At 40.9% G+C, this 15,839-nt stretch overlaps 1 protein-coding gene across 5 annotated transcripts in view; it reads right to left on the bottom strand.

The window, feature by feature from the left end:
• The window catches only part of ATP13A4 (ATPase 13A4), a 173,468-nt gene that overhangs the window by 63,243 nt on the left and 94,386 nt on the right, over positions 1 to 15,839 (bottom strand). For all 5 annotated transcript variants that reach the window (XM_050779097.1, XM_050779096.1, XM_050779099.1 and 2 more), the window contains 5 exons: positions 11,795 to 11,929; positions 7,938 to 8,108; positions 6,634 to 6,791; positions 5,578 to 5,766; positions 3,397 to 3,458 (listed from right to left, as the gene is read on the bottom strand). In XM_050779097.1, coding sequence (XP_050635054.1) covers positions 3,397 to 3,458; positions 5,578 to 5,766; positions 6,634 to 6,791; positions 7,938 to 8,108; positions 11,795 to 11,929 — 715 coding nt within the window. The remainder of the gene's footprint in view (positions 1 to 3,396; positions 3,459 to 5,577; positions 5,767 to 6,633; positions 6,792 to 7,937; positions 8,109 to 11,794; positions 11,930 to 15,839) is intronic.

Here is a 15,839-nt window from a genome sequence, read left to right as displayed (position 1 = left end):
CTGGAGGAGGGCAGTAGCGTGATCTCGATTCACTGCAACCTCTGCTTCCCAGGTTCAAGCGATTCTCCTGCCTCAGCCTCCTGAGTAGCTGGAATTACAGACAGCCACCAACATGCCAAGCTAATTTTTTCTATTTTCAGAAAAGATGGGGTTTCACCATGTTGGCCAGGCTGGTCTTGAACTCCCGACCTCAGGTAACCCACCCGCCTCGGCCTCCCAAAGTGCTGGGATTACAGGTGTGAGCCACCGTGCCTGGCTAAAAACATTTTTCCAAAGAACATTGCATCCCCCTCTTCCACCCTGGCCTCTTGTGTCCCTATCCCAACCATTATCCCCACCATTTCATTTTAGATGAGAACACAGTCTCATCTAAAAAGCTATTAAAATACAACTCAAATGGTACAGGCAGGGTGCCTTCACTGATTCAGAGTGGGGGCCATTAAGTTCAGCTCTGGCATCACAAGAAGAATGTCGCCTGCAGCTTGGTTAGTCACAGCCCCTTCTCAAATGTGCAGCACAGATGTTGGTTCTCAAAGCAGCTTATGCCATTTGGAGGACGTCTGAATGGTGGAAGCTTCATCCTACGTGGGGGCAAAATCTGCTCCTGGGAGCCAGTGACAGTTCACTTGCTCCCGCTCCTCCACATGCCAACTTCTTTCAAACTTACGGATCAACTCTGCCGTTCCCCTTCACCTCCCTCCCTCTGGTGTTGCACAGGAACCTCTAGTAGTTCCTCTAGTAACAGTTTTATCAGGCCTCCCTCTCACTTTCCTTATTCTTCTTTTTTGGAAAAGTTCCTATTTGTCATTGTCTGATCCTGGAGACCACATTTCAAGACAGACAATTTCTTCTGATAATATGGACCCTGCATTTATTTAAAGATAACCTTAAATTGCTCTAGCCCTTTGCTTTGAAAGCAAACATATCCCAATGTTAACTCACAATTCAGCCACATGGCTTCCTGGCTTTTGCATTCAAGTTTCCTTTTGTCACACTAAGAGTTCAAAAATGTCCTGGCTTTGTATTGACCCTGTTAGTTATATTCATTATTATGTGTTAAGAGAGCAACTCATCTTGGTGGGTTTACCGCATACCCGATGGTATTTTAGTAAATATCTAAAAGGAAGAGACCACCAGCAGTATAGTTAACACAGAAACTTAAACTCACACTGAAAAGCAAAATACAGATCAGAAAAAAAAAATCTGATTTTTACTATGAGACGTACACTGTCACTAGTCTGTAATTCTGAGTATATAATTCTGCATTCCAGAGGATTGGGCCAGACTCTGGTTAGCACAGCAAATACATAAAGCTCTCTATCAATCCTGTCGGTGCATTTTTATCTGAGTATTTCTGGTTATCAATCCCTGATAGCCTTTAATAGTTCTTAAAGTATCTGGCACAACAATCAGGGCTTTTTGGAAAAGAAGAAATATCAGAGATGAGCTCACGTTTAACGAGAAGGCATTTAATAGCCTCTAAGTCAGGTGCTCACTTCTTACCTAGAATTAATTCTGTTTTGTTTCATTTTATTAATTAAATTTGCCATTTTCTATTTTAATTTGTTGTTTTAATCATTGGACTTCAACTTTGATCTGCAGGCAGGCAGGCAGGCAGGAAAGAAGGAAGGAAGGAAGGAAGGGAGGGAGGGAGGGAGGAAAGGGAGGGAGGGAGGGAGGGAGGAAAGGGAGGGAGGGAGGGATCATTTACCCTCCCTGATATGTTATCAATAACATATCAATTGTTATTACTTCAATGTAACAAGTCACTTTTAGAAACAGAAAGTTTCCAAAGTTTTATGAATAATACGGTGTCAATTCAGTAAGTGGAACATTCAAAAGACAGAACATATTGAGTTCATTTGAGATGAGCAATTACTGTGCACCTACTATCTGTGCCTGGTACAGAGCTACAGCACTAGAGATGCAAATCTAAACAAGAACAAGACTGCTCTTAAGATGCACACATATTTGAAGAAATGTACACATATTTTGTAGAAGCTGAAACAGAAAAACACTAATGAACCATGAGACGAAGTATATATCTAAATCTACCCTCTAGGAAAAATGAAAAGAACTTTAGAGTTTAACACTTTAAGAGGCTTCTTCTGTACACTAAAGTGGTTAGAAGCACAAGGATCACTTTTTTAATCCAGGAATTAGACTTGTTTCTAAATGGTATTTTAATACCACAAGTATTAAACTATGTGTAATTAGCATATTTTATGGATAAATTACATGTCATCTCTATAATGCCAAAGAACCACCATGAACATTTCATGCACAAAATGCTTTGTGATTTAAGTTACAAGTGTTACAGGAGAAAACTTTCATTTTCAAAGGAAACATAAATGTCAAGTGCATCAGAGATTTCATGTTCTGATTCCCCAGGAGTTCGTAGTGAGTAGAAAAAGCAGGGAGAGATGCAAACTCAAACATGGCCACAAGAGGGCCACAGGAGAGGGCTGTGCAAATCTTTAACGCACCGTGCTGAGAACTGCCAAAACTGTCTTCACTTGCTAGGAAAAAGGAGTTTCAGCCCGGCGCAGTGGCTCACGCCTGTAATCCCAACACTTCAGGAGGCCGAGGTGGGCGAATCATCTGAGGTCAGGAGTTTGAGACCAGCCTGGCCAACATGGGGAAACCCTGTCCCTACTAAAAATACAAAAATTAGCCAGGCATGGTGGCAGGCACCTGTAATTCCAGCTACTCGGGAGACTGAAGCAGGAGAATTACTTGAACCCAGGAGGCGGAGGTTGCAATAAGCCAAGATCATGCCACTGCACTCCAGCCCGGGCGACAAGAGCGAAACTCCCTCTCAAAAGAGAAAGAAAAGAAAGAAAAAGAAAAAGGAGTTTCCAGCAGCCAGAAAGTAGAGTTCTTAAAACTGGAATACCAAGAAAAATGAGTACACTAGCTATGGTTCTACAAATGTTCCTCTTCCCTTCCTGAAGTTCAGGGTACAAAAGTCAGAGCACTGTTCTTCCTCCTAGCACATCAAGAGGCTTCAGCTTGAACCAAGAATGTTACCTCCCTAAAGGACAGTATCCTGGTAATGTCTAAATGACTTATACTGCGTCAACGTCATGCTGGAAGCAAATTATATTTTAGCAAGGATTTGGATGCAGTGTCAAAGCTTCATCTCCCGGATTTGTGACTGGCATGGGACTGCATTGGGATGGGGGAAAATGGGTATGCTTTAGTGAGGCTTTGAAGAATTCAAGATGAGAAGTTAAAAGAAGATACTTTGGCAAAAGATGAGATGTTAAAAGAAGATACTTTGGCAATCATTGTTCACCAAAGAAAAAGTCCAAGTGTCTCCATTAGTAATTTCAAGAGAAAACACGGAATTCTGGGAAAAGAGACACTAGAATGCATTTAGTCCAAGGTACTCACCCATTCCTATCACAGGACACGACTCCCCAGAGGTCCAAGCCATCCCTTGTTAAGGTGCCTGTCTAAACAGAAACAAATGCTGCATTTACTCTGAAGATCCAGGCAAGGCGCGGTGGTTCATGCCTGTAATCCCAGCACTACGGGAGGCTGAGACAGGAGAATCACTTGAACTCAGGAGTTGGAGACCAGCCCAAACAACACAACGAAATCACCTCCCTACTTTAAAAAAAAAACAAAAAAAAAAATTCCAGGGTCCCCATAGTGAAGACTCCATAGTGCAGATAAATAAGGTATTTCTGTAATGAGAAAATGCTTCACAAACATATTAACAAGATCAAAACTTCAAGGAGGGGCACCATGAGGGTGTCTCTGGAGTGCCCGCTGGAAGCGTGATGAGCTTATGCCAGTTGTCTAACAAGCTGGAACTTAATCTTTTCCAACTTTAGTGTCCTCCATAATGACGACAAAAAAAGTATCTTCCTCACAACTTCAGAGGATTGTTTTGAGGATCTAATGGTAGCCTAAATGGATGGGAAAGTCCTCGATATAAAATGGGGGAGTCCTAGTTTCATAGCAGAAGTTTAAAATATGTCATTAAAATAAGGAATAGAGAGGAATTTTTACCTACAGGGCACTGTGTGTGAAAAGACTCGAAAGAAATTGTTTGCTATTTGGTAAAAAAAAAAAAAAAAAAAAAAGTGTTGGTATTTCTCTCAGTGCAATATAATGGTTAAGAATTTAGGTTAGGTTTAAACACCAGTTGTATGACCAGAGCAAATTAATCCCTCTAAATATAAGAGCTCTTATTCGTAACATGGTCATAATCTCAGAGAGTTGTGGTGAAGATTAAATGGGATAACATAAAGTGTTTCATTTAACATCTAGCATACAGTAAAAGCTAATAATAATCATAATTACTCATAATTATTGCTCATTTTTTATACAAATTCAGGTCACATTTATCTCTCCCACTCCTGTTTCTTTTTCCAAGTCCAAGGATATAATCTCATAAATAGAATGTTATTTCTTACGTTGCTAGTTTGATCACAAAATAATATTAAAATGGTGGTAAGAGTTATGTTGACTTTCTGTTCTTGGTAGATCTTTCTGATATTCCAATAATTATAAAATACAGCCCTGATCCCATTAATTCTCAACTATCGAAACCTTCAGTATACTGCTGAATGAATATAATTTCAGTTTGGGAAAATAAAAGAAGTCCTCAAAATGAATAGTAGTGATGACTGCAGAACAGTGAGAAGGTACTTAATGCCAGTGAACAGTACACTGAATAATGACTAAAATAAATTTTATGTTATGTGTATTTTACATTTAAAAAGTAAATTTAAAAAAGAAGTCAACGACAGCAACAAAAGCCTTCAATAACTCTCCATTGCTTAAAATATATGTAAACACTTTCTAAGCCAGACATTGAAGGTCCACAGACAGCCTCTCCCATTACCAACAGCCTGCTCTAGTCAAAGCCACACTCTCTTGCTTTCCTGCCTCCATGCCTCTACCCACGCTCATCTGTTCACAATGCCCTGAAAGGCATTTCCGTCTTATTCTCTCACAGCTCCCACCTTCACCCCAGCATATGTGTGTACGGACTAAACAAATACAATAAAGAGATGGTAGAATAAGAGGCTGGTTGGGAATAACTGGCAAATAATCAAGGGTAGTTTTAGACAATAAACTACAGATGGGAAAATACAGCCAAAGTTTGATATGAGTCTCATAGTAAGGAACAGTTTAATAAACTCTTCCTTTGTTATTCATTCATTAATTCAATCAGTCTTTATTGCACACTAACTCTCTGCCAGGCAATATTCTTAGCATCAAGCATACAGCAGTGACGAGAGTAAAGGGTTTAAATTTTGTTCTTTGTATGAAGGTTTTGACTGCAGAGAAAAGGGATGCTATTTTAATTGCTTGTCATAGGATATTGAAGTTGGAAGGACCCAAAAAGATTCTCCTATTTAGCACCCACTTCTTCTCTAAACCTTGGACTCTGCGAGCTTAAGAGACGTATCTTTGCCAGATCACGCATCTAACCAGGGATAAAATGAAGACAGCCACCCACATTCTATGTCTCCTGCCTTGCAAGAGGGTAAAAGCAGATACACACGATGACAGCAATGGTAAAAAATGATGATAACAATAAGGATGAAACACACATACCTTGTCAAAGCAGACCAGGTTTAACTGTCCACACACATTGATCCTCTGGGGGCTGATGCAGAAGATGCCGCTCTTCTTCAGCCTCCTCTGGGCATAGATAATGCCTGTGGTCAGAGCGGCAGGCAGAGCAGGAGGAACCGCAATTGTGATGACGTCAAGGGCTTTCCTCATCACCTCCTCTGGAGGTTCCTGGACGACAGTCACTCTTTAATTATTACAGACAAATCACTGACGAACAGCATATGATTCTTTGCTTTTTTATTTTTTTTGAGATGGAGTTTCACTCTTGTCACCCAGGCTGGAGTGCAGTGATGTGATCTCGGCTCATTGCAACCTCCACCCCCCGGGTTCAAGCGATTTTTCTGCCTCAGCCTCCCAAGTAGCTGGGATTACAGGCACCCACCACCATGCCTGGCTAATTTTTGTAGTTTTAGTAGAGACGGGGTTTCACCATGTTGACCTCAGGTGATCCACCCGCCTTGGCCTCCCTAAGTGCGGGATTACAGGCGTGAGCCACTGTGCCCAGTCTTCCTTCTTTTTGTTTACTTCTTTAGGTCAAATTTCAAGAAATGATATCAGTGGGTTAAAGGCATGACCATGTTTATAGCTCTATCTTTCGCCAAATAGCAATAAAAAAAAAATGTGATTTATATTGTTACCAGCAAAGAATAACGTACTAGTCTGCCATGACCTCACGAAAACTGGGTGTCTGATTTTATTTAAAATCCCTCGTTTGATAGCTATAAAAATGCTACTTTATTGAAAATATATTCTCAGATTGAAAAGGAAAAATAGTATAAAGTGTGAGGAAAAGAGAAATACATTGATATACCAATCAATAAATAGTTTTATCCGACTATCCCATGAAGTCTGTCTGTTATTATGGACTTAGTGATCAGTTGCTGATTGGGATCTGGAAGTCCACACACAGGTTTCAGGGCTTGGCTTTGTTTCCTAGGTTTGTAAACCACATCCTAGATTAAAGCCAACATGTACAGTATGAAATATATATAGATGAGTATGTACACATTTAATAAAAGAGCAAAGACAGCTTACCCCACTGAGCACATAGACACACAGAGTATAGATCATCCCAACGGTGGCTGTTCCTACAAGGCACAGGAGGAACCTGATGGCATCCCTGTACAACTTAAAATTCATTGGCTTGGGGTAGAGAATGGATCTCACAAGGTCTCCCTTTGCAGTGTTGAATCCTGGAACAACAAACGCACACCGCACACTCTCAGGAGACCAACAGTAGTGGTCTCCTGTTAGTGCTCTTCCAAACCTCAACACCGCTTTTGTTTCTCTCTACTGATATTTGAACAGTGTTTAAGCTCAAAGGCAATTAAAAGATAGCTAGAAAAATCTATAAATGCTAGAACGGAAATCTCTATCTCAGAGCCCGGTACTCTCTCTGGCCTTCCTTTCCTCTACTTCCAATTTCAATGCATCCCGGAGATAGGAAAGCCCCGTACTGGGTGCACAGCACAGCTTTGCCAAATAGAATTTTATTTTAAGAAAATGACTCAAACGTGTGCATGCACGCGCATGTCACTTGAATTAAAATTAAGTGGTCCAGTAAATACTGATGGACTCACTTTTCTAATACTTTGCAATGTTACATTTGCAGTTTCTAGCCCACCCTAGAAAGAACTTGGGATTCAGGATTAGAAGACCTGGGTTCTAGGTGCAGCTTCGTCAACTGCTGGCCATGGTATTTTAAAACGTTCATTGAATTGTGTGGCCTCAGCCTATTCACAGGCATAGTAGAAGCAGTAAGCATCTCTGCTCTGCTTGTTTGATATGGTGGAAAGAGTTTATATACTGCAAAGCACATAAACAATAATTAGTGTTATCAGTACTATCATTTTTACTAACAGGCATATGCCATAGTTCAATTGGTATTTAAAACATATGGATTTATATATATTTGGTGTGTTTTGTACCTATAGGTAAGACTTCTCCTTATCTATGGGTACAAAAAAAAATGGAAAAAATGAGTAAGGCCTGCTATTTGATAGTACAAAGGGTGACTATAGTCAATAATAACTTAGTTGTATATTTTTAAATAACTTAACAAGTGTAATTGGATTGTTTGTAACTCAAACGACAAATGCTTGAGGGAAGAGATGCCCCATTCTCCGTGATGTGCTTATTTCACATCGCAGGCCTCTGTCAAAACAGCCCAGGTATCCCATAAGTATATATACAGCTGCTATATACCCACAAAAAGTAAAAATTAAAAAAACTATGATTATAAAGAAAAAACAGCTTCTCTTCACCTAATAAATTTAAGGCACTAGACAAACTGAGCGAAAATATATCATTAAAAATAAGAAAAAGGAGGTGATGCTAACCGGTCTGCAGTACCACTGCTCTCACGGTCCCAGAGCAAGCTGCCTTGGCCTGGATAACCTCTGTTCCACAGAAGAGGACGTGCCGTTTGTAATCCGCTTCACTCTGTGTTTTCCACGGCACGGAGCTATCCATCTTGGGTAACGGAGTTTTGGTGACTGGGATACTTTCTCCTACAGAAAACAAGCATGTTGTTTTGTGAGGCAGGATGACTTCCCTCATTTAAATCATGCCTGCACCCACTCATCATACAACAGACTTTTTTGTGTGTGCCTACCATGTGGCAGAGACAACCCTAGGTATTGGGGATACAAGCATAAACATAGTCTTTATTTCTAAGAGGTCTGTAGTTCAGAATAGGAGACAGATAAGTAAACAAATAAGTATAATACAGTATTATAAATACTATAGGTATTGTAAATCAAGCACAGATGTCAAGATAGCTGGAAATAACTATTTAGGGAACGTCAAGCTGTGCAGTCAAGAATATGGAGTGTAGAGTATAAAGGGCCATGAGAGCTATCTAGGAGTCAAAGCATGGAGAACTCTAAGTGTCCACAGATATGTCTAAAGGCACTGGTGGGCTGGGCACAGTGGCTCATGCCTATAACCCCAGTACTTTGGGAGGCCGAGGTAGGCAGATCACCTGAGGTCGGGAGTTCGAAACCAGCCTGACCAACATGGAGAAACCCCATTTTTTGTAAAAATACAAAAAATCAGTCAGGTGTGGTGGCTCATGCCTGTGATCCCAGCTACTCAGGAGGCTGAGACAGGAGAATCGCTTGAACCTGGGAGGCAGAGGCTGCAGGGAGCCAAGACTGTGCCACTGCACTCCAGCCTGGGCAACAAGAGTGAAACTCCATCTCAAAAATAAATAAATAAATAATAAAAATAAAATAAAGCCACTGGTGACTGAAGGAGGATGTGGAGAGATTTAACCACTTTAATCAGGAGAGTAACATCATATTTATGTATAAGAGAGAGCACTCTGTCCATAGCACAGGGAATGAATCAAAGTCTGGTGAGGTTGGAGGCTGGGTATCCAACTGGGAAATAATCACAGGAATCCCAGTGGCAAGGGATGAGGTCTGAACTATGACAGCCGGCAGTGGGAATAGAAAGGAAGCACTGCATTCGGGAAACAAGGAAGTGGCCGGATACAGTGGCTCACGCCTTTAATCCTAGCACTTTGGGAGGCAGTGACAGGCAGATCACTTGAGCCAGGAGTTCAAGACCAGCCTGGGCAACATGGTACAACCCTGTCTTTTCTAAAAATACAAAATTAGCTGAGCGTGGTGGTGCATGCCTATAATCCCAGCTACTCTGGAGGCTGAAGCACGAGAATCACTTGAGCCCGGCAGGCGGAGGTGGAAGTGAGCGGGCATCACACCACTGCACGGCAGCCTGGAAAACAGAGTGACACTCTGTCTCAAAAAAGGAAAGAAACAAGGAAGTAAGGAGCTACAAAACTTGAGAAAATGTATTGGCAGGTCATAGAGACAGAGAAATTTGCACTGCTTTTCTAGTTCCCGACCTGGGAGAATAAGCAGAGGCTCAACATTATTCCTCAACATAGGGATTCTAGGGGGAGGGAAAGAATTGTCTTTTGGCCACTGTAAGTTGCAGTTGCCTTGTAGAATGACCATGTTGAGATGCCTTGTAGGCAGTTTGAGATTTATTTGGATTTGAAGCTCAGAGGAGAGGCCTGGACTAGAGATATTTAGCCAGAACTCATCAGGTTTTAGATGATAATTAAAGTCACAGAAGCAGACAAGTTTACTTAGAGACCAAGTATACAGTGAGAAGAGGAAAGGCCAAGGATGCAGCCATGAGCAGCACCAATAATCCAGGAGATGGAGGAAGAGGAGCAGCAGAAGAAACTGAATGGGTATAGTCAGTGGTAGAAGAATTTGGAGAGAGAGAATTATCTTAGAAAGTTATAGGGAAGAGAGTTTTCAGAAAGAGAGCGGGTCAGAATAGTCAAATGGAACAGAGAGGACAATAAGTTGAGAAATTTAAAGAATCAGGCTGGGCACAGTGGCTCATGCCTGTAATCCGAGCACTTTTGGAGGCAGATCACTTGAGGTCAGGAGTTCCAGACCAGCCTGGCCAACATCGTAAAACGCCGCCTCTACTAAAAATACAAAAATTAGCCAGGTATGGTGGTGCACGTCTGTAATTCCAGCTACTTGATGGAGGCTGAGATGAGAGGATCGCTTGAACCCGGGAGGCAGAGACTGCAGTGAGCCAAGATCAAGCCACTGTACTCCAATCTGGGCAACAGAGTGAGTGAGACTCTGTCTCAAAAAGAAAGAAATTTAAAGAGTCCACTGGACTTGGCAATTGGGACTTTAGCAACTTTTACCAGTGCAGTGGGAGAGGCCTATCGCAGAGGCTTGAAGTGCTAATACAAGGTAATGAATGAAGCCGTGAAATAACTGTGGGTCTGTTCTGAGGAACAAGTTTCTAAAGTCTTCTACTGGTCTCTGCAGAGTGGTCAATAGAAAGTCAGAGTTGCATTACAGTATATTAAGGCTACTTTCATTAGGAAAATGGTAGTTGGCACTGCAGAGTCCCAGCATTACAGGATTTTTAGGAATCTATGGATTTTTGAGGGAAAAGAACCTGCCTTGCCATGATCTGTGACACATTTATTCTTTGTCAGCTAACATAGGAAGGTGTGTACACTTGTCTCCATTACCTGTCTTTCTGGGCTGCCTGGGAGAAATGGATTTGATCTGAACTTGAATGGGAACCATGATACACCCATGAGAGTGCGTTCACAGCCTCCATGTAGTCACAGCCTCTCATTTCATCTCCGAGAAACACTCTATGATTCTTCTTTATCTTATAGAAGTATCAGCTGAACATCTCATCATTATGCTATGTCAGTGAGAAATCAAGGCAGTGTAATCTTAAGCAAGTCACCTCTCTGGACCTCAGTTGCCGTGCCTGTGATGTGAGATAACCTCACAGGTCCCACCCAGCTCCAGTATGCCATTTGTAAAGGAACTACAGTGAGGCCGAAACACCCAGTGTGTATTTTGGAAGCAGCAGGTTTTTCCAAATGCTGCCTCATGAATTTCTTAACATTTTCAAGCCAGGCCAGGAAGAATTTGAATGACCCCTGTGGGTTTCAGGATGTCGCTGATGATTTTCAAACCCTCCAAGTTTATTTAAAAACATGTTTTATTTAAAATAAATAAACATAAAAGTCACAGACAATTCTGAAAGATCTAATGATCTCTACAATCTTTTTTTTTTTTTTTTTTTGAGACGGAGTCTCGCTCTGTCGCCCAGACTGGAGTGCAGTGGCGCGATCTCGGCTCACTGCAAGCTCCGCCTCCCGGGTTCACGCCATTCTCCTGCCTCGGCCTCCGGAGTAGCTGGGACTACAGGCGCCCGCCACCACGCCCGGCTAATTTCTTTTTGTATTTTTAGTAGAGACGGGGTTTCACCGTGTTAGCCAGGATGGTCTCGATCTCCTGACCTCGTGATCCGCCCGCCTCGGCCTCCCAAAGTGCTGGGATTACAGGCTTGAGCCACCGCGCCCGGCCGATCTCTACAATCTTTTAAGGTAAATGAGAGGGTTATAATAATCTTTCATTCAAGAAAGAAATACTAAACACTCAAAAACTTGTTATTGTATCAAACTTAACACATAGAAAGAGCTTTAATTTGAACCCACAGATCCATTCACAGCAGGACTGAGTAAGATTTGTGGAAACAAGAAGGTCCTATAGCAGACAATGCTTTACAGCCAGCCGTTGTCATTCAGGGAGAGGAGGAGTAGGGACCACAGTGGCGAGGAGCGTGGGCCAGGCCACGGAGGTTGCCAGCTGTGGAGATAGAACTGTACCTGTCAGCATGCCTTCATCCACCACACAGCTGCCTTCAATCAGAACGGCATCACATGGCATTAGCACTTTGTTCCCTGTCAAAATTAATAAATCTCCAGGCACCAGGACGTGTGATTCCAGCTCTTGAACTCCAGCTGAAAGTGGGAGGAGACAGAGTTGAGTCAGGTTATTTTCCCACAAAAACATAATCCAACATCTGCTTAACTTGGATATCAATGAAAAAGCAACCACGGCATTTTTTTTTTTTTTTTTTTGGAGAAAGGAGAACATTCCTCAACATTGATTCAAACTTTGAAAACAAAAAGAAAAGAATGTAACAAAATAGCTACATAAAATAAAAATCTTTGTGTGGCAAAATAATAAGAAAAAACTAATGACAAATTCAGAAACAAATTTGAAACTTACATTACAGATAAAAGGTTAATATTCCCAGCTGAGCACAGTGGCTCATGCCTGCAATCCCAGCACTTTTGGAGCCTAATGCGGCAGAATCATTCGAGCTTAGGTGTTTGAGACCAACCTGGACAACACAGCAGGAGCCCCATCTTCACCAAAAAATAAAAAATAAAACAATTAGCCAGGCATGGTGACACACACCTGTACTCCCAGCTACTTGGGAGGCTTGAGGTGGGAAGACTACTTAAATTTGAGCTCAGGAGGTTGACACTGTAGTGGGTGATGATCGTGCCACTGCACTCCAGCCTGGGTGATAGGGCAAGACCCTGCCTCAAAAAAGAAAAAAAAAATCCTAATAGATAATGAGTTCCTTTTAAAAAGAGATCTCCAGCAAATAATTGTATAGCAAAATTGCTAGATATTATCACTTCATACACACACACATACACGTGGTGTGTTAAGTGTCTGCAAAGCTGTTCATTCTTACCCATGATAAGAGAAATGAAAGTCCTTCCCTCCTTCCTCATTGCCTGCCTGCCTTCCTTTACTTCTTTTCTTCCTTATTTAGTCTTAAAGCTATTAGGGCTGGTGTAAGATAGGCATCCCTGCACGGGGCTGGGTGGGGTGGGCTGGCAGCCTGCTCTGGGGTATTGGAGCCTAAGCAGGATGGAAGGGTGTTTCCATGACCTGGTACAGGGTGTCAGAGCTTGAGCAGGGACAGAAGGGCCCCCATGGTGGCAGTGGCCTGCTGTGGGATGTTGGGACCCAAGCAAGGTGAAAAGGGCGTCTACATAGGAGTGGGATGAGGGGCAGTGGGAGCATCAGTGGTGATGAAAGATTGGTTGCATCCAGGCAGAAATGGTACAATAAGTACAGTAGTCTCCCTTGATCTCCAGTTGCACTTTCCATGGTTTCAGTTACCTACAGTCAACTGCAGTCAGAAAATATTAAGTGGACAATCCCAGAAATAAACAATGTATAAGTTTTCCAACTGTGCACCATTCTGAGTAGAGTAATTAAATCTAGTGCTATGCGCTTCATCCCACCCGGAACAGAATCCATGCTATATACACTCCCTGCTTGTCAGTCACCTGACTATTACATTGCCTGTTGCAGTATCCCTGTGCTCATTTCAGGTTACCCTTATTTTACTACTTGTGCCCCAAAGCACAAGAGTAGTAATGCTCTCAATTCAGTTATGCCAAAGAGAAGCAGTAAAGTGCTTTCTTTAAGTGAAAAGGTGAACGTTCTTAACTTAAAGAAAACAAAACTGTATGCTGAGGTTGCTAAGATCTACCGTAAGAATGAATCAACTATCTGTGAAGTTGTGAAGAAGGAAAAAGAAATTTGTGCTAGTTGTGCGTCGCACCTCAAACTGCAAACATTACAACCACAGTGTGAAGTGCTTAGATAAAATGGTAAAGGCATTAAATGTGTGGGTGGAAGACATGAACAGAAATGTGTTCCAAATGACAGTGATCAGACTCAGTACTACCCATGGTTTCAGGCATCCACCTAGGGTCGTGGAATGTATCCCCTGCAGATAAGAGGGGACTCCTGTAGATATAATGAGGTTAACTAGCCAGGTTTCTCACTGAAGAAAGGAAGTTACAAATAGAGAAAGAGATACAACTACAATAGACCCTGTGGTAGTAGATTCCAATGAAAAATATCAATATACTAGATAGAGAGACAGAAATAATATAGATGTAAATATGTGTGATTATAAGAATATATAAATATGTTTGCTAGTCTTTTTGTTTATACACCAATAGTAATGAGCACACCCAGTGCCCAGATTTTGGCTTCTAAATTCCCTTTCTCACAATAAAAAGGCTTCCTTAGAGAAACGACTGAGTACAGGCTGGGCCAAGAAAAGTATAATGTAAGCTAGAACACCTTGTTGTGCCATTAAGTAAAGAAATGCTCAAAGAATGATGGGGACATATCACAAAACTATCAAAGCCAACTTTAAAGGGGTCTCACTGCCTAAATCTGTAACAATTTGAACATCAAAGTAAATAACGATAAGAAAGAACCATAACCATCAAATAAAATAGGGATTTATGAGTTCATAATGACTTAAGTAAATGAATAAATAAATAAGGAGAAGAGACAGATTTTCCTTGCAGCAAAATGGCAATTAATTAATGTAGAAGGAGAGATAACATTAGAAAAATCATCATTTGGCAACTATCAAGGTAATAATTAATTTGGCCAAGAAACACCAATGTATACTAAAACTAGAGGGTGAAAAATTGATGAAGATGGTTTATTTATATCATCTCAAAGTATCTCTCAACAAAATAACCATTAATTACAAAAAGGAAAAGAATAAATATGCAATGGAGAAACCTGGCAGACACCATTTAATTAAGTAATATAAGTTAGCATCACCAGTAATAGGACAAATTGAAATTATGCACCATCTGAGAGGAAGCAGTGAAAACACAGCATCATGTCTGTGATATTCCAGCCAAAAATGCATACCCTGAATTTAACTATGAGGAAACATCAGCAAATGCAAACTGAAGGACATTCTATAAAATAACCAGAGTCAGAAGAGTCAAAGTCACAGAATTCAACTAAAAATTGAAGATTAAAGAGACATAGCAAACAAAAGCATTGTGTAATCCTGTATCTCTTTTCTATTAGAACATTATTGAGACGATTGGCAAAACATGAACAAGGTCTGACCATTAGTTGGGAGAAATGTGTCAATATTAATTTCCTGGTTGCACTGTCCTTCATGTAGGAAAATGTCTTCGTCTTTAAGAAATGCACAGTAGACCCCATCTATCCAAAAAAAAAATAGCCAGGCATGGTGGCGCACACTGGAAGCTGAGGCGGGAGGATTACTTGAGCCCAGGAGATCGAGGCTGTAATGAGCTATGATTGCACCATTGTACTCAAGCTGGGCAACAGAGCAAGTCCTGCCTCAAAAAAAATAAATGAATAAATAAAATAAAATAAAGAAAGAAAAAAAGAGAGAGAGAAAAGGAACACACACAAAAGGATGTGCAGGTGATGACCACGGAGCTACATGTCAGCAACTTATTCTCAAATAGTTCTAGAAAAGAAGTTATTTAAACTATTCTACAACTTTTTTGTAAGTTTTAAATTACTTTCTAAAAAAGAGAGTGAGACATATATATGAGATAACATTGCTCACCTTATGATTAGAAAAATGTGCAAAATTTCCAGCACATTCTATTGGCAAGGCTGGTAGGAATCAGTCACTGACACATTTCTGGTGCAAATGCAAACTGGCACAATCTCTACGGAGAGAAACTTTGGCAACATTTTTCTAGCAAAAGTACATATGCACTTATTTCCTAACCTAGCAATTTTACTTCTCAGAATCCGTGCCGAAGATATACTGGCGAAAATATGAAAAGACATATGTACAAAGCTTTTTATTACAGCACTATTTGTAGTAGTAAAAAACTGAGAAAATTTTTTTCAATAGAGGATTGACTGAATAAACAATGGTTCCTCCACACAAGAGAGTACCATGCAGCTGAAATAATGAATGAAGAATATCTATATATACTAAATGGTCCCTGAGAAACATAGTTACGTAGGTAAAATATACACAGTAGGAAATACAGTTAAATATGTTTGATATATCTCTATTCATCTAGAAGA

This window comes from Macaca thibetana, chromosome 2 (assembly GCF_024542745.1).
Source record: "Macaca thibetana thibetana isolate TM-01 chromosome 2, ASM2454274v1, whole genome shotgun sequence".
Taxonomy (NCBI): Eukaryota; Metazoa; Chordata; class Mammalia; order Primates; family Cercopithecidae; genus Macaca; species Macaca thibetana.
Note: the sequence above shows the minus strand (reverse complement) of the source record. Positions and strands in the feature narration are given on the sequence as shown.